The following is a 27868-nucleotide window of genomic DNA, read 5'->3' on the forward strand; positions in this document are numbered from 1 at the left end:
CCTTGTTATTCTATAATGTTTTAAATAATCTTGAAATAAGTTTTAAAAGGTACGTGTTATTTGTGGTCAGTGAGGTCGAACAAGGCTCAGTAAAGTCAGTAAAACAGTTGTGTGTGTGTGTTTATCAGGGAGAGAGAGTCGCTTCTCTGAATGACTTATTTAACATCATGTATCATAACAGTCTCATAAGTACAATGCATATCTGTTTACCTCATTTCAGTTTTATGCTGTTCAATTTCACATTTTCCCAATTCAGTCCTCTCACTTAAATCAATACTTTGATCTCAATAACACATTTTCTCTCATCTTCTGTTTTCTAATCAACACTTATCTATAATTTAGATCAATAAGCAGTTTCTATAAATACATTACATTTCCCTTTCCCAGTATAAACTGGTTCAAAACACTATTTCCATGTAGTGTAATTTTACAGTAGTGCATCAGACCCCTTTAAATACAGCAGACTCCAAACCTTGCTTCTGTAAAACAGCACTGAAATGTGTGACTAGCAAAGTGCTTGTGTTACAGTTTAAACTTATATTTACCAGGAAACAGGCGGGGAAACATTTGTAAACTGAAATATTTACATTTTAACAATAAGACATTCACAGTAAACACACACAAATCATAACTAGCTGGAAATGCATCATGCACAGGAGCTCTAATGTCACTTATTCCCACTTTAACTAGTGCAACTGCAGTCGCGCTCGGCACAAAATGGCGTCCGCGCGGGCAAACTTTCCCACTTATTAATGTCGTTTAAACAGAAATAACTCGTTAAAGCATGTCACAAACTCTACATGCACACTCACGCTAATATGGTCTGTTAGAATAACATAACATTTCATGGTGCATTAACCGTTTACTGACCTGTATAAAGCAGAGGAATGAGGACACAGTGCGCCTTGTTTCCTTCCCAGATTGCTTCTGAGGAAACAGCGTCAGTTCCGCTCCCTTACTGTTCCCCGGAGCAACTAGTGACAACACAAACGTTCCGCCCCTCCCATTTCCAACATAAGCGAAGCACCTCAAGGCAATATACGACTTCTAATTCAAAACATAAATGTATACATGAACAAAAATAATTATAATACTAATTAAAGGAGTCTTATCACTTAAATGTGGTCACCCTATTTTAGGTGTGCCACACACTCATCCTAATATGGTACTGTTTCTATAGTAACAGCTCATTCAAAGGGACTTGTATGGTGGATGCTTCACATAATCTAAGCCCAAAGATAAAGAGATTAAAAACATGTAATTTAATAAAACTACAAAAAATGTGTATAATTGTTGATATTGTGAAGTTTTCTGTAAGAAGATGTTTATTTAACTTTAATTTATGGAAGGAGTCTCCAGTGTCAGCACTTTGCAGAGGCAGCGGCAGGAAGTTTTGGATGGGGGGGCGATGTGTCATATGCTGAAGGTGCGCCAAATCTAGGGGGTCCAGGGGCATGCCTCCCTGGGAAATTTTGGAATTTTTAACCCTCTAAAACGCTATTTCCCACATTTTGAGAGGCAAATTTTTGTGGAGTAAAGCTAAGTTTAATGTCTCTATTAGAGTACATTTTGTCCATGTATTTTTTTCTATACGAAGCAGAACCAATAATACTATAATGTAATTATGTCTACTTCTTATCATTGAGAGGATAACATCCTCTTACCATGGGTTGCTGTCAACACGTTTCATGACGAAACTTCACACAGTGCTAGTCAAATATTTCAATGATTAGGTCAAATAGCCTTGGGCAATTTGAATAAACACATTATAATACCTAAAAACTGATCACATCTCTCAGCAATCCTGTTTTGACCGAGGATTAAGCCCGTGAAAGTAATATTCCTGATCCTTCAAGGACCGCTGTCAGCTCCTGGGAAATCCAACTGACTGGTAATGACCGGTCGTGACCCCAGATCGGGTGCGAATGTTACACCCCATTACCGGGGGAAATGATAAAAGAAAGGGGAAAAAAACTACACAAACATGACACGTTAGCCTTCATTCAGTGTATTCCATTTTTCAGTTCACCACATGCTTCTTTTTCAACATGGAAACAGGCATCAACAACCAATCGCTGAGCAGCACATTTGCCACAGACTGACAAAAAAAAAAATACACTTGAGGTTTTAAACATAACTTATGCAAGTGCATTCTCATAACAAGTAAGTAAAAGGTTGTAAACAAAAAATGATATCAAATAAAACTGTTTTATCTATAACTGTTTCTGTTGTTGTTCCCATACCTGCAAGGCAAAAGCAGTCAAACACAGAATGGATGATCAATCCTCTTTTTAACATTTTTAACTCAGGACATGTGGAAACAATGAATTATTTTTCCCTTTTTTTTCTTCTACCACTTCCTCTGTTATGAACTGTAATGTTACAATGTGAACAACATGAATTACATTTTTACAATCAAGTCTTGCCATGAATTATTATTTTTAGCCATAAGATCTTTGGTTCTTTTATCATGCTCAACATTACAACCATGACACGAATGAATATTTTTCAAATCAAAATTGTATTGGTATATTGAAGCATGAATGAATGACATATGGGGCTGTATCAGTAAATTGGAAAAACTACATTCCCTTAGTTTTCTCATGGATCCCCCCATACACACAAATAAAACATGAGAATATTTGTCCTCAATGTCCTTGTTGAATTAAAGACAGGATTTATATACCTGCTCAGCTACATGGTATAAAGCAAGAGCACGAATAGCTGTCTTTCCTTTCGTCTTCAATGCGAGTAAACAGTCATTCATTTCTTGGTTTGCAAAATTTGACTTGGGATGTTAAAAAAAAAAAAAACTTGCCTCGTTATCATCAAGCAACTTGGGTGCCTTTGTCGAGCCCAAAAAGTTTGCAATGGATATTTGTCTGAAACTACTCTTCATACTGATTTTCAGTGAGTGGTCAGGGCAGTAAGCAAATTCATGTAGATCTAGAGCAGCATCAAGTTTGTGGGCACCCAAAACTGCTTGTACGCCTCATGAATGCTATCTTGCCATCCAGACAGGACACAAGTTATCAGTCAGATACAAATGTCATAGCCATGCTGTCAGAGCTAAAGCTGTAGCTTTAAGTTTTCTGAAAAGGACAGAGGAGTTCATGCTTTGCAGTTTATCTGTAATAGGACAAGCTGCTTTTTTTTGGCTTATTAACTAAATAAGAGAGAGAGAAACAAATCAAGGCTTGTGAGGAAATGCCTTTTTATAGCTGCAATATAACGCATGTGATAACAGGGACACACTTGTTTTGTCGATGCGCCACAACATTAAATGGTTGATTGATTGATTTTATTTGGTATAAAAATTGGAGTATAACACATAAAGCACAATTGGTAATACAATAGTAAATAATGAGTTAAAAGTAGTACTAAAAAATTAATACCAAGGATAACTCAAAAAAGTCCATTAGGGGACTCATTCCCATTGAGGTTCTTCATGAAAAAAAAAACAATACAAAGATGTACAATGGGTAAATGAAATGATTATAATATTAACAATAGATATATACAATGAGTGGTGAATGGCACCGATGGTAATAAAAAGACAGACAAGACTTACACAACCTTTATTGTCATTCAGGACACAAGTGTACACCAAACGAAATTTCGTTGCAATTTGGCTCAGCACAGAAATAAATATGAAGTGTATTAAATTAAATTATGCATCGGCAAAAATATTATTATAAAGTGCAATAGTATAAAGTGACCTGTGGAATTTGGAATGTTCAAGTTATACAACCCCGATTCCAAAAAAGTTGGGACAAAGTACAAATTGTAAATAAAAACGGAATGCAATGATGTGGAAGTTTCAAAATTCCATATTTTATTCAGAATAGAACATACAGTGGTGCTTGAAAGTTTGTGAACCCTTTAGAATTTTCTATATTTCTGCATAAATATGACCTAAAACATCATCAGATTTTCACACAAGTCCTAAAAGTACAGAAAGAGAACCCAGTTAAACAAATGAGACAAAAATATTATACTTGGTCATTTATTTATTGAGGAAAATGATCCGATATTACATATCTGTGAGTGGCAAAAGTATGTGAACCTCGAGGATTAGCAGTTAATTTGAAGGTGAAATTAGAGTCAGGTGTTTTCAATCAATGGGATGACAATCAGGCATGAGTGGGCACCCTGTTTTATTTAAAGAACAAGGATCTATCAATGTCTGATCCTCACAACACATGTTTGTGGAAGTGTATCATGGCACGAATGAAGGAGATTTCTGAGGACCTCAGAAAAAGTGTTATTGATGCTCATCAGGCTGGAAAAGGTTACAAAACCATCTCTAAAGAGTTTGGACTCCACCAATCCACAGTCAGACAGATTGTGTACAAATGGAGGAAATTCAAAACCATTGTTACCCTCCCCCGGAGTGGTCGACCAACAAAGATCACTCCAAGAGTAAGGCGTGTAATAGTCGGCGAGGTCACAAAGGACCCCAGGGTAACTTCTAAGCAACTGAAGGCCTCTCTCACATTGGCTAATGTTAATGTTCATGAGTCCACCATCAGGAGAACACTGAACAACAATGGTGTGCATGGCAGGATTGCAAAGAGAAGCCACTGCTCTCCAAAAAGAACATTGCTGCTCATCTGCAGTTTGCTAAAGATCACGTGGACAAGACAGAAGGCTATTGGAAAAATGTTTTGTGGACGGATGAGACCAAAATAAAACTTTTTGGTTTAAATGCAAAAAGTTATGTTTGGAGAAAGGAAAACACTGCATTCCAGCATAAGAACCTTATCCCATCTGTGAAACATGGTGGTGGTAGTATCATGGTTTGGGCCTGTTTTGCTGCATCTGGGCCAGGACGGCTTGCCATCATTGATGGAACAATGAATTCTGAATTATACCAGCAAATTCTAAAGGAAAATGTCAGGGCATCTGTCCATGAACTGAATCTCAAGAGAAGGTGGGTCATGCAGCAAGACAACGAACCTAAGTATAAAAATGGGTGTCCGGTGATGGACAGGGTAAAGGACTGTATAATAGGGACACTGGATCAGGTATACAGCGAGCTACCCAGGCTGTCCGGTTAGAACAGGAATTAATGGATGTCCACTCACGAGAAACCGTGTAAACCGTGGTTTTACTAGAAAACAGAATAAAATACAAATACAACAAGACATGAGCAATAATATACACACAAGCAATAATGTAAATAATGACAATGATATAAATACAAATACACATCGCATTAAATATATATTAACGCAAATGAATAATAATTATATACAATGTAATACAATGTAAAACACACAAATGAATACTATATAAGTAAAACAATGTAAAGCCCAATGAATGCTATTTACACCCCATAATAAATAACACAACACACTAGATACTGACTATATACACGATATGTACACAATATGTACAATGTGTACAACGTACACGGAGGATGAGGATAGCTGCCTACAGCAGCTATCATTACCAAGGTGCGTGGTGCAACTGCTTACAGCGAGTCACACCCGCATGAAGACACAGAGTGTGTCGGCTGAATGAAGGGGAGTGTGGCTCTTTTAAGCGCTGCCCCGCGCTGTATTGCGCATAGAAGGTTAGAATATGTGGCGCGGTTATGAACTGTACATACCACCACTACACTCCCAACACGGCAATGGCTAATAATGAAATGTGCTCCCTTAATAGACCGCGGTCGAGAAGACAAGCGCTATCATTACATGGCTACTGAACAGAACAAACACGTAAGAAAATAGACAGACACAGGATGAGAGAAAAAGAGAAGAAATACTCGCTAGCCTTACCGCCACATGTAACAGTTACAGATAACGAGTACACACATAACACAGTAGCTACGCAACAATAAACAACTTACATTCAAGGACGCACGGAATGCTCACACGGCACAAATGATGGACGTTGGATCCTGACACGTCCGCGATAGAAAGACAGAAAGCAAGAAAGAAATGAAACCGAGAAAGAAAGAGAGAAACGGATCCAAATATTCACTGATGAGAAGCAGGTGTTGCATGGAGTCCCCGTCTGATGTGTGCTGTGTTTTCTTCGATGTTTGTGCGCATCTTATATAGTCCACGCAGCACAGTGTGATGGACAGTGGCGCCAGGGTGTCTGAAGTTGGCGTGTGATGGACAGTGGCGCCAGGGTGTCTGAAGTTGGCATGTTGTAACATGCCCTGACAACTAACGAGTTGGGAGCCACTATGTCTGACAAGGGTGCCTGTTTACTACTTTTAAAGGTCAAAATAATTAAGACCTGGCACCGCAATTCTGAACAGCCGCCCCCAACTTTGTGGAACAAAGTTGTGTCCATGATGTCAGGCAGAGGTGTCCTGAGGGAGTGAAGGGAGTCTCACCAGGCGTGAGACTGGGCGTGTGTAGGTTCGGTCCTTGACCTGCACCTGTGCAGTACGTACCCTGCCATCTGCTCCAGGGATGACAGCAGTGACCTTGCCCACAGGCCACAGGGCACGTGGGAGTTGAGGGTCGACAATCATCACGATGCTGTCAACGATGAGGTCCTCCCGGTCTCGTTGCCACTTGGAGCGGGTTTGAAGAGAGGGCAGGTAGTTCCTGATGAACTTAGCCCAGAATTGGTCCGCAAGGGCCTGGCACTGTCTCCACCTGCGCCTGCTCAGGATGTCGGAGTCGGTGTAGACCACTTGTGGTATGGAGGGGTCGTGCCGCCCCATCAGCAGCATGTTTGGAGTGATGGGATCTGGATCTGTGATGTCTGATGAGGTGTAACCCAAGGGCTTGGAGTTGATGATGCTTTCCACCTCGATCAGCACTGTCCTCAACACCTCCTCAGTGACTGTCTGTGCATCGAGTGTAGTGTGTAGGGCAGCTTTGATGGAACGGATCTCCCGTTCCCAGGAACCACCGAAGTGCGGAGCATGTGGAGGATTGAACTTGAAGTCAATCTGTTGACTGGCTAAGTGGGACTGTAGCTCTGGGCTGAGGGCTTTGAACGTCTCCTGCAGTTCAGACTGACCCCCTCTGAAATTGGTGCCTTGGTCGGAGAGCAGCTCATGTGGCTTCCCTCGGCGTGCGATGAAGCGCCGCAGGGCCATCAAGAAAGCATCAGTGTCCATGCTGGTGAGGAGGTCTAGATGCACTGCATGGATTGTCAGGCACTTGAAAACGATGCCCCACCGTTTCTCAGTGCGTCGGCCGATTTTGATGAGGTACGGCCCGAAACAATCCATTCCAGTGGAATAGAAGGCTGGCTTGTGCAAGCGCAGACTTGATGGTGGCAAGTCAGCCATTCTGGGGATCACTGGTGTGCCTCGCCACTTCTGACACTCTGGACAGCTGTGCTGATGTTTCTTGACAGCCGCTCTCCCACGCATGATCCAGTACCGCCGGCGCAGCTCAGCAAACACTCGCTCTGGTCCTGGGTGCGCCAGGTGGCTGTCGAAGTCTCGGATGATGAGCTGTGTGATGGGGTGCTGAGGGTCAAGCAGGATGGGGTGTAGAGTCTCCTCCTCAACCGTGTCACACCTGCGCAGACGACCTCCGACCCGGATCAGCTGTGTCTCAGCGTCGTACTCCGGGGACAATGTGAGGATCCTGCTGTCAGTGGAGACTGGCTTCCCCGCTGAGAGCAGGGTGAGGTCTTCGGGGAAGGAGTCACTCTGTGCCTTCCTGAGGAGTGCCATCTCCGCTTGCCTGTAGTCCTCAGCTGTGATGGCGGATGTGGCCGCCCCGTGACGCGCTCTGACTGTGGCCTCCAGCAGCTCTGGATATTGACTGAAGTTCCCTGCATCAGGCAACGCAGGGTCAGAGGTCACGGTGATGTGGCCGCAGAACTGGGACTTCCGCAGCTCGGTGGCATCCTGCAGCAGCTCCACTGATGGTGACGGTGCACTGATGAACAGGCACGCTGGGGTGGAAGACCGACGCTTGACAGCCTTGGCGGGGCCTTGAAGTGTCCACCCAAGGCGTGTCTTCAGGGCAATGGGTCCACCTGGTGGGCCCATGTGCACAGGCTCGATGGGGATGAGGAGGTCTGGGTAGTCAGACCCAATGAGGAGCAGCGGACGGGCCTGAGTAAAGGAGTGAAGAGGCAGCCCTCTGAGGTGGCGGTAGGTCCTTTGGAGAGCCTCAACTGGGTGTGAATGAGGGGACAGTCCCAGTTCGGGTGATGTGAAGGCCCGCTGTATTTTGTACCGCTGCTGCGGTTGACTGAGGGATGACACAGAGAAGGACACTGACCTCCCCGGCACCGTTCTGATGTCATGACGGATGGTGCGGAGGGCCAGATTCTCACTCTGTCCTTTGAGGCCAAGCTGCTGCGCTGCTTGGGGGAGGAGCATGGTGCGCTCTGACCCGTCATCGAGGATGGCGTAGGTCTCCATCTTCTTGCCCCCGTAATGAAGGAGCACCTTCACCATCTTCAGCAGCACACAACTACCTCTCCATGCTGGGTCGAGGTAGTAGGTGGATGGCTGGCTGGGTGAAGACAGTGTCGCAGTCTCCGGCCTGCTTTGTGCATTCACCTCATGCAGTACCTCGAGGTGCAGGCGATTGCACTTCGGGCACCGTGCCTTGAGGTAGCACTGAGCTGCTTGATGGTCGCGTCCACACCTCCAGCACTTCTTCCCGGTCTTGATCCACTGGAGCCTTGGTTCCAGTGACATACTCTTGAACGCAGTGCACTGGTTGAAGTAGTGCTCCGTGCTGTTGCAGAAGGGGCAGTACTTCTTTGGAGGCTCCACCTTGGCGGGTGTGCATGGAGCTGACTTTGATGGCTGCTGAGCTGACTTGGCTGGGGGGTCTACCAGCAGGACCGTGGTGGAGCGTGTGGCTGCTGGCTGCTTGCCTCTGGTGCTCCGCTGCCGCTCTGCCTGGCTCGCTGTTGTCTTTGGCGGGTCGTTGGTCTCGTCCAGCTGCACACCAACCTCGTGCTGTAACCATGCGGCGAAGTCCAGGAGTGTGGGGACAGGCACACGGTCTGGGTCGATGTACCGCCTGAAGGCAGTACGCAGCTCGTGAGGCAGCTTGGGCAGCAACCGAGACACATGCGAACCACACCGTAGCTCAAGCTGTTCCTGGGTCCCCATCTTATCCAGCATCCCCACCAAGGACTGCACCTTCAGGGCGAAGTTCCTGAAGCCTCTCTGGTCACCGCTCCTGACAGGGGGCTCAGCCAGGACCTGGTTGATCTGCCTGAGTGCCAGTTTGCGGGGCTGCCCAAAGAGCTTCGTGAGGGCTGCCATCGTATCACTGTAGGGATAGCTGCTGTGGCAGTAAGCATCCGCTACCAGGACAGCATCCTCTAGCTTCAGGTGGTCCAGCAGGATCTGATATTTGAAGCGCTCTGTCGCGTCGGGTGGTAGGACGTTGTCGAGCGCCAGCTGCATCCTGTTGAACTGCCGTGGGTCGTCCTCGGTGAACGCTGGGATTCTCATCTTGGGCCCGCGGTAGGTCAGCTCCTGAGGGGGAAGAGATGTCAGTCGCTGTGGGACAGGTGACAGCCTGTGATGATCTGGTGCCACTGCCCTCTGACCGGCCGACACCGGTGATGACGTCCGCTGTCTCTGAGCAGACGAAGGGCGCCGTGGGCTGAATGGCGCTGAGTACCGTGGGGTGGCAGGAGAGGGTGAGGATGACGTGAATGAGTGACCCCGTGGCAGATTCATGCTCCTCAGGTGCTCTGTCAGCTCTGCCGTCAGTGGTGTTGGCAGATGGGGAGCTCCTCCGTGTGGCGGTGTGGACGTCGCTGCCTCAGCTCCTGCGATGTGTGGCCGAGGTAGAAGTGACGACTGCTCCGCCACCGGGGTGCGGCGATGTCCACTGGTTGAGTCAGCAGGGCTGTATGTTCTGTCATGCTGCAGTGGTGATGATAAGACTGCTGGGGGGGTTCCAGGCGTGACGGCTGGAACCTGGATGTCCCTCGCTGGAGTGCGTGGAGGTGATGCATAGTGTTGTTGCAACAGATACTGCACATCCCGCTGCAGCTGCCGATTGTCCTCCCGTATCTGCTGAAGGGCGAGGAGGATAGCTGCTGACGTGTCCAGGGGAGTCTGCCCAGCAGGGGGAGTGTGTGATGGCTCCCGGGGCCTGCTGTCTCCCACGTGGGAAGAATCATCCTGGGTGTGTGCGCCGTCCTGTGGCAGCCGTCGCTGAGCCTGGGTCACCACGTAGTCATCCAGGTGCCTGGGGTGGTGGTGCTCACGGCGAGGACGGCCACTGCCATCATGAGTGGACATCCTGACTGTGTAGAATGCTGTATCCGGCTCGAAGGACCATATAAAAATGGGTGTCCGGTGATGGACAGGGTAAAGGACTGTATAGGAGGGACACTGGATCAGGTATACAGCGAGCTACCCAGGCTGTCCGGTTAGAACAGGAATTAATGGATGTCCACTCACGAGAAACCGTGTAAACCGTGGTTTTACTAGAAAACAGAATAAAATACAAATACAACAAGACATGAGCAATAATATACACACAAGCAATAATGTAAATAATGACAATGATATAAATACAAATACACATCGCATTAAATATATATTAACGCAAATGAATAATAATTATATACAATGTAATACAATGTAAAACACACAAATGAATACTATATAAGTAAAACAATGTAAAGCCCAATGAATGCTATTTACACCCCATAATAAATAACACAACACACTAGATACTGACTATATACACGATATGTACACAATATGTACAATGTGTACAACGTACACGGAGGATGAGGATAGCTGCCTACAGCAGCTATCATTACCAAGGTGCGTGGTGCAACTGCTTACAGCGAGTCACACCCGCATGAAGACACAGAGTGTGTCGGCTGAATGAAGGGGAGCGTGGCTCTTTTAAGCGCTGCCCCGCGCTGTATTGCGCATAGAAGGTTAGAATATGTGGCGCGGTTATGAACTGTACATACCACCACTACACTCCCAACACGGCAATGGCTAATAATGAAATGTGCTCCCTTAATAGACCGCGGTCGAGAAGACAAGCGCTATCATTACATGGCTACTGAACAGAACAAACACGTAAGAAAATAGACAGACACAGGATGAGAGAAAAAGAGAAGAAATACTCGCTAGCCTTACCGCCACATGTAACAGTTACAGATAACGAGTACACACATAACACAGTAGCTACGCAACAATAAACAACTTACATTCAAGGACGCACGGAATGCTCACACGGCACAAATGATGGACGTTGGATCCTGACACGTCCGCGATAGAAAGACAGAAAGCAAGAAAGAAATGAAACCGAGAAAGAAAGAGAGAAACGGATCCAAATATTCACTGATGAGAAGCAGGTGTTGCATGGAGTCCCCGTCTGATGTGTGCTGTGTTTTCTTCGATGTTTGTGCGCATCTTATATAGTCCACGCAGCACAGTGTGATGGACAGTGGCGCCAGGGTGTCTGAAGTTGGCGTGTGATGGACAGTGGCGCCAGGGTGTCTGAAGTTGGCATGTTGTAACATGCCCTGACAACTAACGAGTTGGGAGCCACTATGTCTGACAAGGGTGCCTGTTTACTACTTTTAAAGGTCAAAATAATTAAGACCTGGCACCGCAATTCTGAACACTAAGCACACAAGTTGTTCTACCAAAGAATGGTTAAAGAAGAATAAAGTTCATGTTTTGGAATGGCCAAGTCAAAATCCTGACCTTAATCCAATCAAAATGTTGTGGAAGGACCTGAAGCGAGCAGCTCATGTGAGGAAACCCACCAGCATCCCAGAGTGGAAGCTGTTCTGTACAGAGGAATGGGCTAAAATTCCTCCAAGCCAGTGTGCAGGACTGATCAACAGTTACCGGAAGCATTTAGTTGCAGTTATTACTGCACAAGGGGGTCACACCAGATACTGAAAGCAAAGGTTCACATACTTTTGCCACTCACAGATATGTAATACTGGATCATTTTCCTCAATAAATAAATGACTAAGTATAATATTTATGTCTCTTTTGTTTAACTGGGTTCTCTTAATCTACTTTTAGGACTTGTGTGAAAATCTGATGATGTTTTAGGTCATATTTATGCAGAAATATAGAAAATTCTAAAGGGTTCACAAACTTTCAAGCACCACTGTAGATGACATATCAAATGTTTAAACTGAGAAAATGTATTATTTAAAGAGAAAAATTAGGTGATTTTAAATTTCATGACAACAACACATCTCAAAAAAGTTGGGACAAGGCCATGTTTACCACTGTGAGACATCCCCTTTTCTCTTTACAACAGACTGCAAACATCTGGGGACTGAGGAGACAAGTTGCTCAAGTTTAGGGATATGAATGTTAACCCATTCTTGTCTAATGTAGGATTCTAATTGCTCAACTGTCTTAGGTCTTTTTTGTCGTATCTTCCGTTTTATGATGCGCCAAATGTTTTCTATGGGTGAAAGATCTGGACTGCAGGCTGGCCAGTTCAGTACCCGGACCCTTCTTCTACGCAGCCATGATGCTGTAAGTGATGCAGTATGTGGTTTGGCATTGTCATGTTGGAAAATGCAAGGTCTTCCCTGAAAGAGACGTCGTCTGGATGGGAGCATATGTTGCTCTAGAACCTGGATATACCTTTCAGCATTGATGGTGTCTTTCCAGATGTGTAAGCTGCCCATGCCACATGCACTAATGCAACCCCATACCATCAGAGATGCAGGCTTCTGAACTGAGTGCTGATAACAACTTGGGCCGTCCTTCTCCTCTTTAGTCCGAATGACACGGCGTCCCTGATTTCCATAAAGAACTTCAAATTTTGATTCGTCTGACCATAGAACAGTTTTCCACTTTGCCACAGTCTATTTTAAATGAGCCTTGGCCCAGAGAAGACGTCTGTGCTTCTGGATCATGTTTAGATACGGCTTCTTCTTTGAACTATAGAATTTTAGCTGGCAACGGTGGATGGCACGGTGAATTGTGTTCACAGATAATGTTCTCTGGAAATATTCCTGAGCCCATTTTGTGATTTCCAATAAAGAAGCATGCCTGTATGTGATGCAGTGCCGTCTAAGGGCCCGTAGATCACGGGCACCCGGTATGGTTTTCCGGCCTTGACCCTTACGCACAGAGATTCTTCCAGATTCTCTGAATCTTTTGATGATATTATGCACTGTAGATGATGATATGTTCAAACTCTTTGCAATTTTACACTGTCGAACTCCTTTCTGATATTGCTCCACTATTTGTCGGCGCAGAATTAGGGGGATTGGTGATCCTCTTCCCATCTTTACTTCTGAGAGCCGCTGCCACTCCAAGATGCTCTTTTTATACCCAGTCATGTTAATGACCTATTGCCAATTGACCTAATGAGTTGCAATTTGGTCCTCCAGCTGTTCCTTTTTTGTACCTTTAACTTTTCCAGCCTCTTATTGCCCCTGTTCAAACTTTTTTGAGATGTGTTGCTGTCATGAAATTTCAAATGAGCCAATATTTGGCATGAAATTTCAAAATGTTTCACTTTTGACATTTGATATGTTGTCTATGTTCTACTGTGAATACAATATCAGTTTTTGAGATTTGTAAATTATTGCATTCCGTTTTTATTTACAATTTGTACTTTGTCCCAACTTTTTTGGAATCGGGGTTGTAAATTTAAGTTTAGAGTTTGGGTTTGGAGTTCAACAGTCTGGTGACCTGGGGGGAAAAAGCTGTTACAGAACCTGGTGGTCCTGCACCTAATGCTGCGGAACCTCTTTCCAGAGGCCAGAGGGGAGAACAGTCCATAATGAGGGTGTGAGGGGTCGCTAATGATGTTTCTGGCTCTAGACATGCAATGCCTTGGTGCAATGTCCTGAATGGAGGGAAGAGAAGTCCCAATGATTTTCTCTGCTGTCCTCACCACTTTCCTCACAGTCTTCCAGTCAGAGGCATTGCAGCCTCCACACCACACAGACAGCGTTGCCAGATACTGCTGACATTTTCCAGCCAAAATATGTTCAAAACCCGCCAAAATCCACTTAAAACCGCCCAATCTGGCAACACTGCACACAGAGATGCAGCTGGCTAGAACACTCTCTATGGTGCTTCTGTAGAATGTAGTGAGGATGGGCGGGGGCAAGTGGGCTCTCCTCATCCTACGCAGGAAGTGCAGACGTTGCTGTGCCTTCTTGACCAGTGATGCAGTGTTCACAGACCAGATGAAGTTGTCTGTGATGTGCACCCCCAGGAACTTGGTGCTATTGACCACCTCCATGGGCATATGAACTAGTAATAAAAAATAAGAATAATTTTCAACAGAATGACAAAACTGGTCAAATAAAACTTCTTTACAAGCTGATTTAAAAACATTATGACTAGTTAAATTACAGACCATGACATTTATGTTATTCCAATCAGAAACAGCTGTAAATTTGAATGTATTTTTACCTATTATGGTACAAACATGAGGTAGTACAAGTGAAGAACTGCTAGAGCTTGTTGAGTGTGAATGAACGGATCTGACATGGATGACGTTATGACATAAACTTGATGGAACATGACCTTAGAGAATTTTATGTCCATGTAACAATTTCTTATACCTGGCCCTATTTTCCACATTAAGCCATTCATCATCTCATTATCTCTAGCTGCTTTATCCTGTTCTACAGGGTCGCAGGCAAGCTGGAGCCTATCCCAGCTGACTACGGGCGAAAAGCGGGGTCCACCCTGGACAAGTCGCCAGGTCATCACAGGGCTGACACATAGACACAGACAACCATTCACACTCACATTCACATCTACACTGCAAAAAATGATCTCTTGTTGAGAGAAAATATCTTTAATATGGATGAATTTATCTATTATTTCTTTACTAGAACTCAAATATAAGATTATTTAGCTTACTTTGAGATGCTTTTACTAATTTCAAGCCTTAAATTTTCTTATTCTATTGGCAGATAATTTTGCTCATTTTAAGCATTCAATTCTAGAAAGAAGCAAAATTATCTGCCAATAGAATAAGAAAATTTAAGGCTTGAAATTAGTAAAAGTGTCTCAAAGTAAGCTAAACAATCTTATATTTGAGTTCTAGTAAACTTCTAATAAGAAATAATAGATAAATTCACCCATATTAAAGATATTTTCTCTCAATAAGAGATCATTTTTTGCAGTGTACGGTCAATTTAGAGTCACCAGTTAACCTAACCTGCATGTCTTTGGACTGTGGGGGAAACCGGAGCACCCGGAGCCGGCCACAGGGCTCGAACCCAGAACCTTCTTGCTGTGAGACGACAGTGCTAACCACTACACCACCATACCGCCACAATAAGCCAGTTTAACGTTTTTTAATAGAGTACAGTTAAATGAGTTCTAACATCAAGATTAAGCACCACACAGATTAATTTATTTTGACAAATCTGTAGTCTGTTTTTAAGCATGTTAGAGAGACCAGAGTACCAAGAACAAGAACCATAATCGAGATGACACTGAACCAAAGCAGAAGATAAGAGTTTAGCTGGAGACAAATCAACATGGTTCCTCATTCTAGACATAAATTTTACTTTTGCATTTATTTTCTGAATGAGTTTGTCTGCCATAATACACACCAAGGTATTTTACTGAACATTTAACCTGTATGACATTACCATTACATTTAACATCCATTTGAGAACATTGATTGATTGGTACTAACTACCAAACAGGATTGATTCAGTTTTACCGAGATGCAAAGACAATTTGTTGTCAACCATCCGCTTATACAGGGATTCAAGTTCCAGTCCAAGTTTATGTTCAATTTCATTTACATCCTTTCCAGGTACAGTAATGGTTGAATCATCTGCATATAGTAACAACATGTTTTTGACAGCACCTACCATGTTATTTACATAGACTAAAAACAGTAAGGGTCCTAAAATTGAACCCTGTGGAACTCCACATATGATTGATCTTTCACCAGATAATATGCCATTCATGTCCACAAGTTGTTTCCTAGACTTAAGATAAGAATCAAACCAGTTTACACAATCCTGCTGTAGTCCAGTAGCAGTGAGCTTACCTAAAAGAATGTTATGTTCAACAGTGTCAAATGCTTTCTGTAAATCCAGAACAACCATTCCACAATAATTTCCTTTGTCCACCTCAGTGCAAATAAAATCAGTGAGGTTAATAAGACATGATTCAGTTGAATAATTACTTCGGAGTCCTGATTGTAGAATAGAATAGAATGCCTTTATTGTCACTATACACATGTACAATGAGATTAAAGCATCTCCAATAACAGTGCAAACAGCGTGTAGAGAGGGAGAGAGAGAGAGAGAGAGAGGAAGGGGGGTAAGGGGGGTAAGGTGCACAGTCTGAGGTGTATGTGTTGTGTTACACATTTTGGAGTGAGGTATTGCACATATAAAGTATTGCACAGAGACAGTCACATTATAAATTATTGGACAAAAGAGTCACATTATAAGATAAAATATTACACATTATGATTATTGCAGGGCGGCACGGTGGTGTAGTGGTTAGCGCTGTCGCCTCACAGCAAGAAGGTCCTGGGTTCGAGCCCCGGGGCCGGCGAGGGCCTTTCTGTGTGGAGTTTGCATGTTCTCCCCGTGTCCGCGTGGGTTTCCTCCGGGTGCTCCGGTTTCCCCCACAGTCCAAAGACATGCAGGTTAGGTTAACTGGTGACTCTAAATTGACCGTAGGTGTGAATGTGAGTGTGAATGGTTGTCTGTGTCTATGTGTCAGCCCTGTGATGACCTGGCGACTTGTCCAGGGTGTACCCCGCCTTTCGCCCGTAGTCAGCTGGGATAGGCTCCAGCTTGCCTGCGACCCTGTAGAAGGATAAAGCAGCTAGAGATAATGAGATGAGATGAGATGATTATTGCAAAGTAAGGTAAGGTGCACAGACTTGAGGTGTATGTGCTGTGTGTAAGGTGCACAGTCCTGAGGTAAATGTGTTGTGTGTAAGGTGCACTGTCCTGAGGTGAATGTGTTGTGTGTAAGGTGCGCAGTCCTGAGGTGAATGTGTTGCGTTTCACATTATGGAGTGAGGTATTGCACATTATAAAAGTATTGCATAGAGAGTCACCTTATAAAGTACTGCACATTTATAAATTAGTAAAATAGTAAAATAAAATAGACTATAAAGTCAGAGCATATCCGAGTTCAGGGCGGTTATGGCTTTTGGAAAGAAGCTGTTTTTTAATCGTTGTAGATCATATATAACATTTTTACACTGTAAATACTCATATATTACTATTGTTTCTAGTATTTTGGACGTGACACTAAGTATGGACACAGTGTCATGTCCATATTACATGCCATGTTACATGTCATGTAAATAATTTTGACCTGCATTGCACTCAAAATAAAACAGCACATTATTTGATGTTTTCACTCATTAATTTTATTGACATTTTTTTTGTTTTGTTTTTTCAAAATAAACACATTTCGATTTTGATTCTTGCAGCCCATGTCCACAAATTTGGAACAGTAAAGCATTTACGACTTTGTAAAGGTTCCCGTTCCTTCTCTCAGTACTTAAAAGATGTTTATGGACTGAAGACACCAAGTGATGAAGTGTTTCAGGTGTTATTTTGTCTCGTTCTTCCTGCAAACAGGTCTTAAGGTGTGTAACAGTACAGGGTCATCACTGTAATTTTTTTTTACTTCAAGTTACCTTTGCCAAGGGCACTGACACAACCCCATACTATTACACACCCTGGCTTTTGGACTTGTTCCTGGTAACAATCTGGATGGTCCAGAGCACACAGTCTGCATTTCTTCCAAAAAAGACCTGGAATACTGATTCGTCTGACCACAATACACATTTACACTATGTGATGGTCCATCCCAGACGCCTCCAAGCCCAGAGAAGTCGACAGCTCTTCTGGACACAGTTAACATAAGGCTTCCTTTTGGGGCAGTGAAATTTTAGCTGACATTTGTCGATGTAACTCTGTATTGTAGCTTGACAAAGGTTTGCCAAAGTAATCCTGAGCCCATGTGGTTCTGTCAGCTATAGATGAATGACAGTTCTTGATGCAGTGCTGTCTGAGGGATCAGAGATCGCGGGTATTTAGATTAGGCTTGAGCCCTTACCCTTTACGCACCAAAATTCCTCCAGATTCCATGAATCATTTAATGATATTATGCACCATAGACGGTGAAATATCATAATCCCTTCTTAGCTGTCTTTGAGGCGGCACGGTGGTGTAGTGGTTAGTGCTGTCGCCTCACAGCAAGAAGGTCCTGGGTTCGAGCCCCGGGGCCGGCGAGGGCCTTTCTGTGTGGAGTTTGCATGTTCTCCCCGTGTCCGCGTGGGTTTCCTCCGGGTGCTCCGGTTTCCCCCACAGTCCAAAGACATGCAGGTTAGGTTAACTGGTGACTCTAAATTGACCGTAGGTGTGAATGTGAGTGTGAATGGTTGTCTGTGTCTATGTGTCAGCCCTGTGATGACCTGGCGACTTGTCCAGGGTGTACCCCGCCTTTCGCCCGTAGTCAGCTGGGATAGGCTCCAGCTTGCCTGCGACCCTGTAGAAGGATAAAGCGGCTAGAGATAATGAGATGAGAGATGAGCTGTCTTTGACAAACTGGAGATCCTCAGCCCATCTTTGTTCCTCAAAAACATCACCTGCTTCAAATCACATCATTATTTAATTGTTTTACCTCATTACTAGCCCGAAATTGCCTCGGCCCAACTTATTTGGAATGTGTTGCAGGCCTGAAACACAGGAATGGATGGAAATTAACAAATGAAATGTAGTTAACCAACAAAGCATGAAATATCTTGGGTTCATTCTGTTTGCAATGAAATACAAGTCAAAGTAAATTTAGAAATCACTGCTTTGTTTTTTATTTGCATTTTCCATTTTTTACTGATTTGGGGTTGGATGTCACATTATAATATACAGTATATATGTTTATAAAGAAACACCTGAACTCCATCAAGTGTTGTAAAGTCATATTTATTTTGTTGAATAAAATAAAATATGATAGAAGAGATGATGAAAGTGAAACACAATTCACTGAAATGAAAACATGGGTTTAGCATGTTTTTAAATAAAAAGAATACACGTGTACCTGGCCCAAGATGTAATCTGAATCAGAATGTTTCAGGTCAACTTTTGCAAATTCTTCAAAATAATTTTGATTTAGTTGTAAATATCACTTAAACTGGCAGCACGGTGGTGTAGTGGTTAGCACTGTCGCCTCACAGCAAGACTGTCTGGGTTCGAGCCCCGTGGCCAGCGAGGGCCTTTCTGTGCGGAGTTTGCATGTTCTCCCCGTGTCCGCGTGGGTTTCCTCCGAGTGCTCCGGTTTCCCCCATAGTCCAAAGACATGCAGGTTAGGTTAACTGGTGACTCTAAATTGACCGTAGGTGTGAGTGTGAATGGTTGTCTGTGTCTATGTGTCAGCCCTGTGATGACCTGGCGACTTGTCCAGGGTGTACCCCGCCTTTCACCCGTAGTCAGCTGGGATAGGCTCCAGCTTGCCTGTGACCCTGTAGAAGGATAAAGCGGCTAGAGATAATGAGATGAGATATCACTTAAACTCAGATATGTAGTTCCACTCATCTAACATTATTAGTAATTATGTGTAACTTTTCCTGACTGTGTATTTGGTCTTTTGTAGTTACTCTGTGACTCTGTAACCAGGGCTTCTGTAAGAAATCATAACTGCTAACAAATCACTTTCATCACATTCACACAAAATGGAACTGCTCACATCACGATCACCACTTATTGCTGATATAGTGGTTTTTCACAGCCCTTTTCTGCTTCCTTTTACCAGGGACAGAAACACGAGTGTGTAAGAATGAATCATAATGTATATGGTTCATAAAGACTACAGCTGACATTATCCAGTTCAGTTTGGAAACAGATGATACCTGTTCATAAATACACTGAAAATATTGTAGATTTTGTAAAGAATTTAGATGACAGATTTTCCACTGTTTTTAAATCATTATATATGAATGATGACTAATTTATCATGATAGTTTAGACAATTTATTCTATTTCTCCAGTGAGATCAAAACCTATAGCATCCGTGATATAGAATCCTGATAAACAGGTGTTCAGTGGAGACGACGTCACTCTGAGATGTGACATACAGGATGAAAGTGTCTCTAGCTGCCAGTACAGCTGGTATAAAGATCCTTCACACAGTCGTGTCAGTAGTGAACAGATGTACACAATCAGTGGTGTTAAAGTGACCCACACAGGTAACTACACCTGTAGAGGAGCAGAGAGAGGAGGCTCACGCTCATCACACTTCAGTGATGCTGTTACACTGGAAGATGTGTGTGTGTGTGTGTGTGTGTGTGTGTGTGTGTGTGTGTGTGTGTGTGTGTGTGTGTGTGTGTGTGTGTGTGTGTTTGCTTTAGTGAGACATTAAAAATGTGCAATTGATCATTCCTAGATTCCAATTGTTTATTCGATAAAGTTACGAATTAAACATTTTGTGTTTCCTGTGTAACAGAGAGACCACCGCCAGTACTGAGTGTATCTCCACAGAGCTGGCTGACTGAAGGAGACTCAGTGACTCTAAGCTGTGAGGTTACAGGCTCCTCAACAGACTGGACATTCAGCTGGTACACAACTGTTCCCTACAGATCCGGATTAACTCAAATAACAAATAGTCGTGGCTATAGCATGTCTGTGGAGCTCCTCTCAGACAGCAGCAGAGGATCTGGAGGCAAATACACTCTCAGTCCTGCTGCTCTGAAACACACAGGAGTTTATATGTGCAGAGGAGAGAGAGGAGAACCAGCCTTTCACACACCGTACAGCAATCCACAGCCTCTATGGATCACTGGTGAGGAACATTAACAATGGGTTTGGGTTAAAGTTTCTGACTGCAAAGTTGAATTCTGGGTAAAATGTTCTATTTCTATTGCTGTTGGAATTTTGAGATGCTTTGTTGCTGCACACACTGTGTCTATGTGTAACTGTTTTGCTGAGATAAAATACATCCCACATTTTACGATTCCGGAGATCGCTGAAGCAAGTGAGCAACAATATCACATGACCACCATGGGGCATGTTGGACTTACTTTTAACCAAAACAAGACAGTGTGGGCAAACATGGTGGACTCGGCTCTCCTGCCAGCTAAAACCCAGTGGAAATGAAAAGGAAAGCCTGCCTAGTGAGTGTAACTGCAGGATAGAGCAAGGTTAGATGACATGTCATTTTTCTGGACAGATAATAAATCATTCTCGCTAGCGTTTAGCTATCTTAGCCTTCAAACCCATGAGCTTGACTCCATGGTAGCGTGTATAGAGTTATACACCTAATGTTTTGATCTTATAGAGAAAGAAATGATAACACAAAAGCAGTAACAGAGAAAATATATAATTTGTCTTTTTTTTCACTGATCTATTCGTGAAGGTCAACCACAAATTACATCCCTGTGACTCAAAACTCTCCGTGGTCGATGCAGTGTCACGATGTTTTCTGCATGTCATCATCCTGGTGTGACGCAGTTCCATAGTTATGCTAACTGGTTAAAGCTCCCCACATTTGTCTGTTTCCTGTTTCTGTAGGGCCGTACCGTTTACCTTAAGAGGGAGGAAAATGGTCCCATAAAAGAGAAAAGTGACCCTCAGGACATCAAAATGACCACATCTCATCAGCCTGATATTGTTCTTGTGAGATGTAGGAAAATGCCATGCATGGAAAAAACCTGAACATTTCAGATCACTTTGCAGTCAGCACCGTTAGAGTACGTTATGGTGGTGTGAATAATAGTTGAGATTAATTCAACATTTATTAATAAGTATAAGGCAGTTAAAGAGCCCTTCACTTCTCATCCTTTTGGCTGTATTAATAAACAAATACTGTATTCGTATTTGTTCTTATCAGTTTAATATCTGATATGTTCTCTAAATGAGCAAGTTTTTGGGCGGCACGGTGGTGTAGTGTTTAGCACTGTCACCTCACAGCAAGAAGGTTCTGGGTTCGAGCCCAGTGGCCGATGGGGGGCCTTTCTGTATGGAGTTTGCATGTTCTCCCCATGTCTGCATGGGTTTCCTCCGGGTGCCCCAGAGTTCAAAGACATGCGGTAAGGTTAACATGGGGCAGCCTTGGGCTGAAGTGCCCTTGAGCAAGGTACCTAACCCAACCCCTAGCTGCTCCCCGGGTGCTGTAGTATGGCTGCCCACTGCTCTGGGTGTGTGTGCATGTGTTCACTGTTTCAGATGGGTTAAATGCAGAGGATGAATTTCACTGTGCTTGAGTGTGCATGTGACAAATAAAGGCTTCTTCTTCTGAATGCTGGTCGAGTTTGGTGACAAAAGCCATTTGTTGTCTTTTTGTTCCGTCTCTGCTCCTCATTCTGTCATTGGTTTATTTTCCCTGATATAAAGAGGACGAAGGAGATGATTGAGGATCTATGGGCTGGAGGGTTTTATTATAAAATCCAGAAAGCCAGAGCAGGTCAACACTAGAGATGTAACTGAATATGAATATCCCAGCAAACACAAAAACGTTTATATAACGTTGTATAAACGTTTGGCTAACGTTTCAGAAACGTTACAAAATAACGTTTATAAAACGAAAATTTGTGGACAATTTTTTCGCTTTATAAACGTTTGAAAAAACGTTATATAAACGTTTGAAAAACATTCTGGAAACCATCATACAACATTCTGGAAACGTTTCAGAAACGTTTTTTAAAACATTGTATAAACGTTTCTTAAAACCATTTAAAAACAATAGTAAAACGTTTCTTTATTGTTTTAGAAACGTTATTAGAAACATGTTAATACCTCATTCATCTCATTATCTCTAGCCGCTTTATCCTTCTACAGGGTCGCAGGCAAGCTGGAGCCTATCCCAGCTGACTACGGGCGAAAGGCAGGGTACACCCTGGACAAGTCGCCAGGTCATCACAGGGCTGACACATAGACACAGACAACCATTCACACTCACATTCACACCTACGGTTAATTTAGAGTCACCAGTTAACCTAACCTGCATGTCTTTGGACTGTGGGGGAAACCGGAGCACCCGGAGGAAACCCACGCGGACAACATGCAAACTCCACACAGAAAGGCCCTCGCCAGCCCCGGGGCTCGAACCCAGGACCTTCTTGCTGTGAGGCGACAGCGCTAACCACTCCACCACCGTGCCGCCCCATGTTAATACCTGTTAAACTTATAATATAACAACACATTTTTGTTATTGCACTTAAGTTTATTTCATTCCTCTTTGCAAGTTCAACAAAACCGATTTGAGAGCAGAGTTTTTTTACATAGACAATATTCACATTTACATATAAGGAGATTTTCTAAGATAACTTCTAAGTAGACCCGGCCTTCTCGATCTTGTCCCAACAGCAACACGCTCAAAATGGCGCAACTTCCGATCCCTGTGCCTGCGCAAAGACGTAGGTCGCGCAGGCGCAGGGAACCAGCGAACAAAATGCCAGGGCCAAAAGGGCGTGTATTTTATCAAATATAAAACGACGAATGGTCGTCTATCCAAATTATTCAAACCATACTTGATAATTACGAGACTAGAGCCACACATTTAATGATTTATCTATCTATCTAGATATACATCTAAAAAATATTTAGCTAGATCGAAGGGTTTTTTTCAACGTTTATTAAACGTTTATACAACCACTTATTTTCCATAAAATTATTCCCATGTTTTTTGATACTTTTTAAAAACATGTCATCATGTAGTGTTTATAATCACACAATTAATTGTAGAAATTTTAATATTTAATTATTCCCATGTTTTTTGATACTTTTTAAAAACATGTCATCATGTAGTGTTTATAATCACACAATTAATTGTAGAAATTTTAATATTTAATAAGTCTCCGAATATGTATGTTTTATAAACGTTTCATAAACGTTGTGAATGAAACGTTTTAAAGAGAACGTTTATAAAACGTCAATAAAACGTTACTCATTTACTGATTATTTTGATAATTGTAATACAATCATTGACATCTTAATATCTAAAAATACCAAGAGATGATAAAAAATGTGTCACGGGTCAGCAAATATGACTTTATTAAATTTTCACCAACGTTTCATAAACTTTTCATAAACGTTTAATAAAACCTAACCTTAATGCAACCCAAATGAAACGTTTTATAAACGTTTTGTGTTTGCTGGGATATTATTTAGAATGAACAGGGGTGGGTTTCCCGAAAGCCTCTTAAGGCCAAGAGAGTCTTAAATTACCTCGTAAGAGCCATCGTCAAGCTAACGTGGCTTTCCCAAACAGCATCGTTGCCAAAGTAGTCCTTTAGTTGCTTGAAATTTACAAGACACCCAGACCACTCGTTCAAAACAAAGAGCGACTCTCTCACAGCCAAATACACAGACTGCGTATGCGCTGTAGAGGGACGCTCACAGTCAACAGGGGAAACTGGTGTTGAATCTGCTACCCGTGTTAAATTATTTTTCTTGTAATTATTTTTCTTCACTTTCCGGTGCAAGTACACCCAGTTAATTATTAAATAAATAAGCAAAACTTTATGAATATATTTCAATATGTTATGGAATTACATATGGATATCGTAATGTCACATTGATATCGCCACATTTTAATCAAATTTAAGTCCATTAGGTGAGTGATTAACTAATTTAGTGTCATAAATGAGACACATTTCTGCATCTCTAACATTGTCTCTGTGTGTGTGTTACGGGCAATTGCTCTAAGACAACGAGGGAGGCTCAGCCTCCTCTAAAAATGACGAACATCGTGTAGGATGAATTGCGCTAGGCTTATGTTATAGCCGACCTTATAACATTGCTATTTCAGATCCAGAATCATAGAAATATATGTGCTCAACCCAACTACAGTGCGAAATCATTCCGTTATAACTTTCCCCAGTTCGCCTAATGTGTGCGTGAGTTTTTCCCCCTCGTGACAGCGCGATGCAGCGCAGCCTCAGTGGATTGGGAGCTATGTCCTTGTCAATCTCAAAATGCAAGACGATTATTGGACAAATACTGTGAAAACGCCCGCCCACGGAGTCTCACGGACTCCCAGCTTCAGTGGACTTCAACGGCATTTGGGAGCTCTGCGCTTTTCAATCTCAAAATGCAAGATGGTTATTGGACAAATACTGCGAAAATGCCCACCCACGGACTCCGAGCCTCACATGGGAGGGACATGGCAGTTTCCACGAGGAGACTGGTGATTGGTGAAAGCGGCCGGATATTTTCTTTGATTGACAGCTCGTTTCAACTATAGACAGGCAGCGGACAGTGTTGCCAGATTGGGCGATTTACCTCCCAACTGGGCGGTTTTAAGTGCATTTTGGTGGGATTTGAACATATTTTGGGCTGGATAACGTCAGCAGTATCTGGCAACATCAGTTCAGTCCCATGCGGATTCGCAAGTGCTGTGGTGTATTGTAAGAGATCGGCTTACATTTCGATTTCATTCATTACATATGGTTTCTACCAGCTTTTTTAGTTTGTATATATTTTCATTGTAAATAAAGTGTAAATATAGTGTTATCAAGTTTGCTATCTTAGTTCCAGAAATTTCGTTTATTTGAGTGACTGAACTTGAACTTGAGGGGGCTAGTCAGCTAGCAAGAAAGCTGCGCACGGATGCCAAGCATTGCTGATTTAATTTTGGCGAAGCCATTTGCCAGTCTTCCTTTCGAGGAAAAAATTAAAATTAAAGAGCAGGGTAGACCAATGCCTCAAATTGACTTGGTGAAAAAGGTAGGGAATAATACTCGTTCCTTTCAGCTCTCCTGGTATGAGAAAGTGAATTGGCTAACAGCAAGTGATCCACATCAACAATAGTAAATAGGCTACTTTAGTAATATGTAATGGATGGACCAAAAATATAGAATCTATTTAAAATGTTTATGCTGAGTATATTATATTGGAATATGTTTTGCTGGATATGAATTAAACACCGCTACAATTTGGAAAACATTTTTAAACAAAAACACAGCCGAGGTCAATTTTTAAACAACATGCCACAATTTTAAAATATAAAATGTTAAAATATACCCCCCCCCCCCAACACCACCATCATGTATATTGGACAGTAGGCTAATGGGCCAAAAGAACCTGTTATTTCATAGTTTGTAACCCTGCCAACAATCAGCCAGATCAGAGGCAAGAGTATGGGCAAATTTGATGTGTTTTTTCTTTTAAAATCTGGAAATATCGTAACCGACCAGCCTCCCCTGTTTGAAAGACTACCAGCCGCCACTGGTGTGTGTGTACGAGAGAGAGAGGGGTTTTGACCTGTGTGTAGTGTGTACCAAAGGAGGTTGAATTGACCTCCTTATATAGATAGATAGATAGATAGATAGATAGATAGATAGATAGATAGATAGATAGATAGATAGATAGATAGATAGATAGATAGATAGATAGATGATAAGGAGGTCAATACAACTTCCATAGGTACACACAGGTCAAAACCTCTCTCTCTCTCTCTCTCTCTCTCTCTCTCTCTCTGCACTTATAAGGGAGATCATTGCCCACTCTGCACTGTGGATAACAGTTGAAATAATCCTGACTGCATGATCGGGGGGTAACAGTGAAATGAGTGAGCACGGGGAACACATTTACTCAATTATTTAGCTTATTATTTGCTCATTCTTTCACGTGAATGTTTGTTCATTTAATTAAAAACACGCTTGGAATAAAAATACTGCCCAAAAACATAAAATTATTTCATTAATTAATTACCATATTACATATGTAATGCTTCCAGATGATACTATATATTCTCTTATTTTAAACACTTTATATTTCATTAGATTTTGGTTAAAAATGAATGCCATGTGACCTTATAGACTGGATTTAGCAACTACTAATGCCTTCAGCAACGACAGTACAATTGCCTTTCACAACTACTAATGCCTGTATCAGGGACGCGCATTACAAAGATGCTCTTCAGATTCCTTCTTACAAGTGAGCTCAGTACAACCATGTACGGAGACAATGTTCATTGCTTAAGAGTCTCTCAACTCACTCTTTAGCTCTAAAAGGCAACATTCCTGGAAAACCCACCCCTGATCATGTGTTCTTAACAGATACACAGATGTTAACAGGAGGCACAAGATTCTGGGGTTGTTTTGTTTGTTTGCTTCCAGAGACCTTTTCAGAAAGACAAACCCATAAATACTTCAGGTTTAAACACTAATACAAACACAGATATGGATATTCCGAGGACCACTCAGTTACGGATACAGATGATGTCCATACCTGTCAACCCTCCCGTTTTTCCCAGGAAATCCCTTATTTTGACTTATTTCCCGCTGTCTTCCCATTTTTTTATTTTCCCGAAAATATCCCGTCTTTTCACATGATATAAAAGTCCCGTATTTTCACAATATAAAAAAGTCGGTAGGTCCAGAATTCATGACACGCCTCTGACAGGAGTTTACAGCAGGAAGTCGGGCCATGAATTCACGTCCCCGCCCTCTCAGGCATCAGTAATTACATAACTACGTCCGGAGGCGAGGCTGAACAAGTGATTAGGTCCAGTGTTGCCAGATTGGGAGGTTTCCCGCCCCAGTTGGGAGGTTTTAAGTGCATTTTGGCGGGTTTTGAACATAATTTGGGCTGGAAAACGTCAGCAGTATCTGGCAACACTGATTAGGTCTGAGGTGAAGATGGCGATGCTAATAGCTAAGAAAAACATTAGCCTCTCTTTCTTTGATGATTTCAACAAATGCGTGGCTGGAATGTTCCCAGACTCTTCCATCGCAAAGAAATTTTCCATGGGGAAAACGAAAGCCTCCCAAATAATCAAAGGTAAGCTACACATGTTTACATTAAGTATGTCCTGGCTAAGGCCTCATAAATAGCCTAGTGTAAACTAATTGGTGTATTAACTGTTTTATCCACTCATTGTCTATTTTATTTTCTATCTGAAACTTACCCATTTTAAATCACTCTTGGTTTAATATCTTATATTACTCTTTATCTCTTTATTACTCTATCTATCTATCTATCTATCTATCTATCT

The 27868-nt window shown here is 42.6% G+C and overlaps 1 protein-coding gene across 1 annotated transcript in view; it reads left to right on the forward strand.

Moving 5' to 3' along the window:
- The window catches only part of LOC132885935 (titin-like), a 605367-nt gene that overhangs the window by 128457 nt on the left and 449042 nt on the right, over positions 1–27868 (forward strand). Inside the window, exons 12-14 of the mRNA XM_060920468.1 lie at positions 9653–9753; positions 19955–20190; positions 20367–20713. Of these exons, the coding sequence (XP_060776451.1) occupies positions 9653–9753; positions 19955–20190; positions 20367–20713 (684 nt within the window). The remainder of the gene's footprint in view (positions 1–9652; positions 9754–19954; positions 20191–20366; positions 20714–27868) is intronic.

This window comes from Neoarius graeffei, chromosome 1 (assembly GCF_027579695.1).
Source record: "Neoarius graeffei isolate fNeoGra1 chromosome 1, fNeoGra1.pri, whole genome shotgun sequence".
Classification (NCBI taxonomy): domain Eukaryota; kingdom Metazoa; phylum Chordata; class Actinopteri; order Siluriformes; family Ariidae; genus Neoarius; species Neoarius graeffei.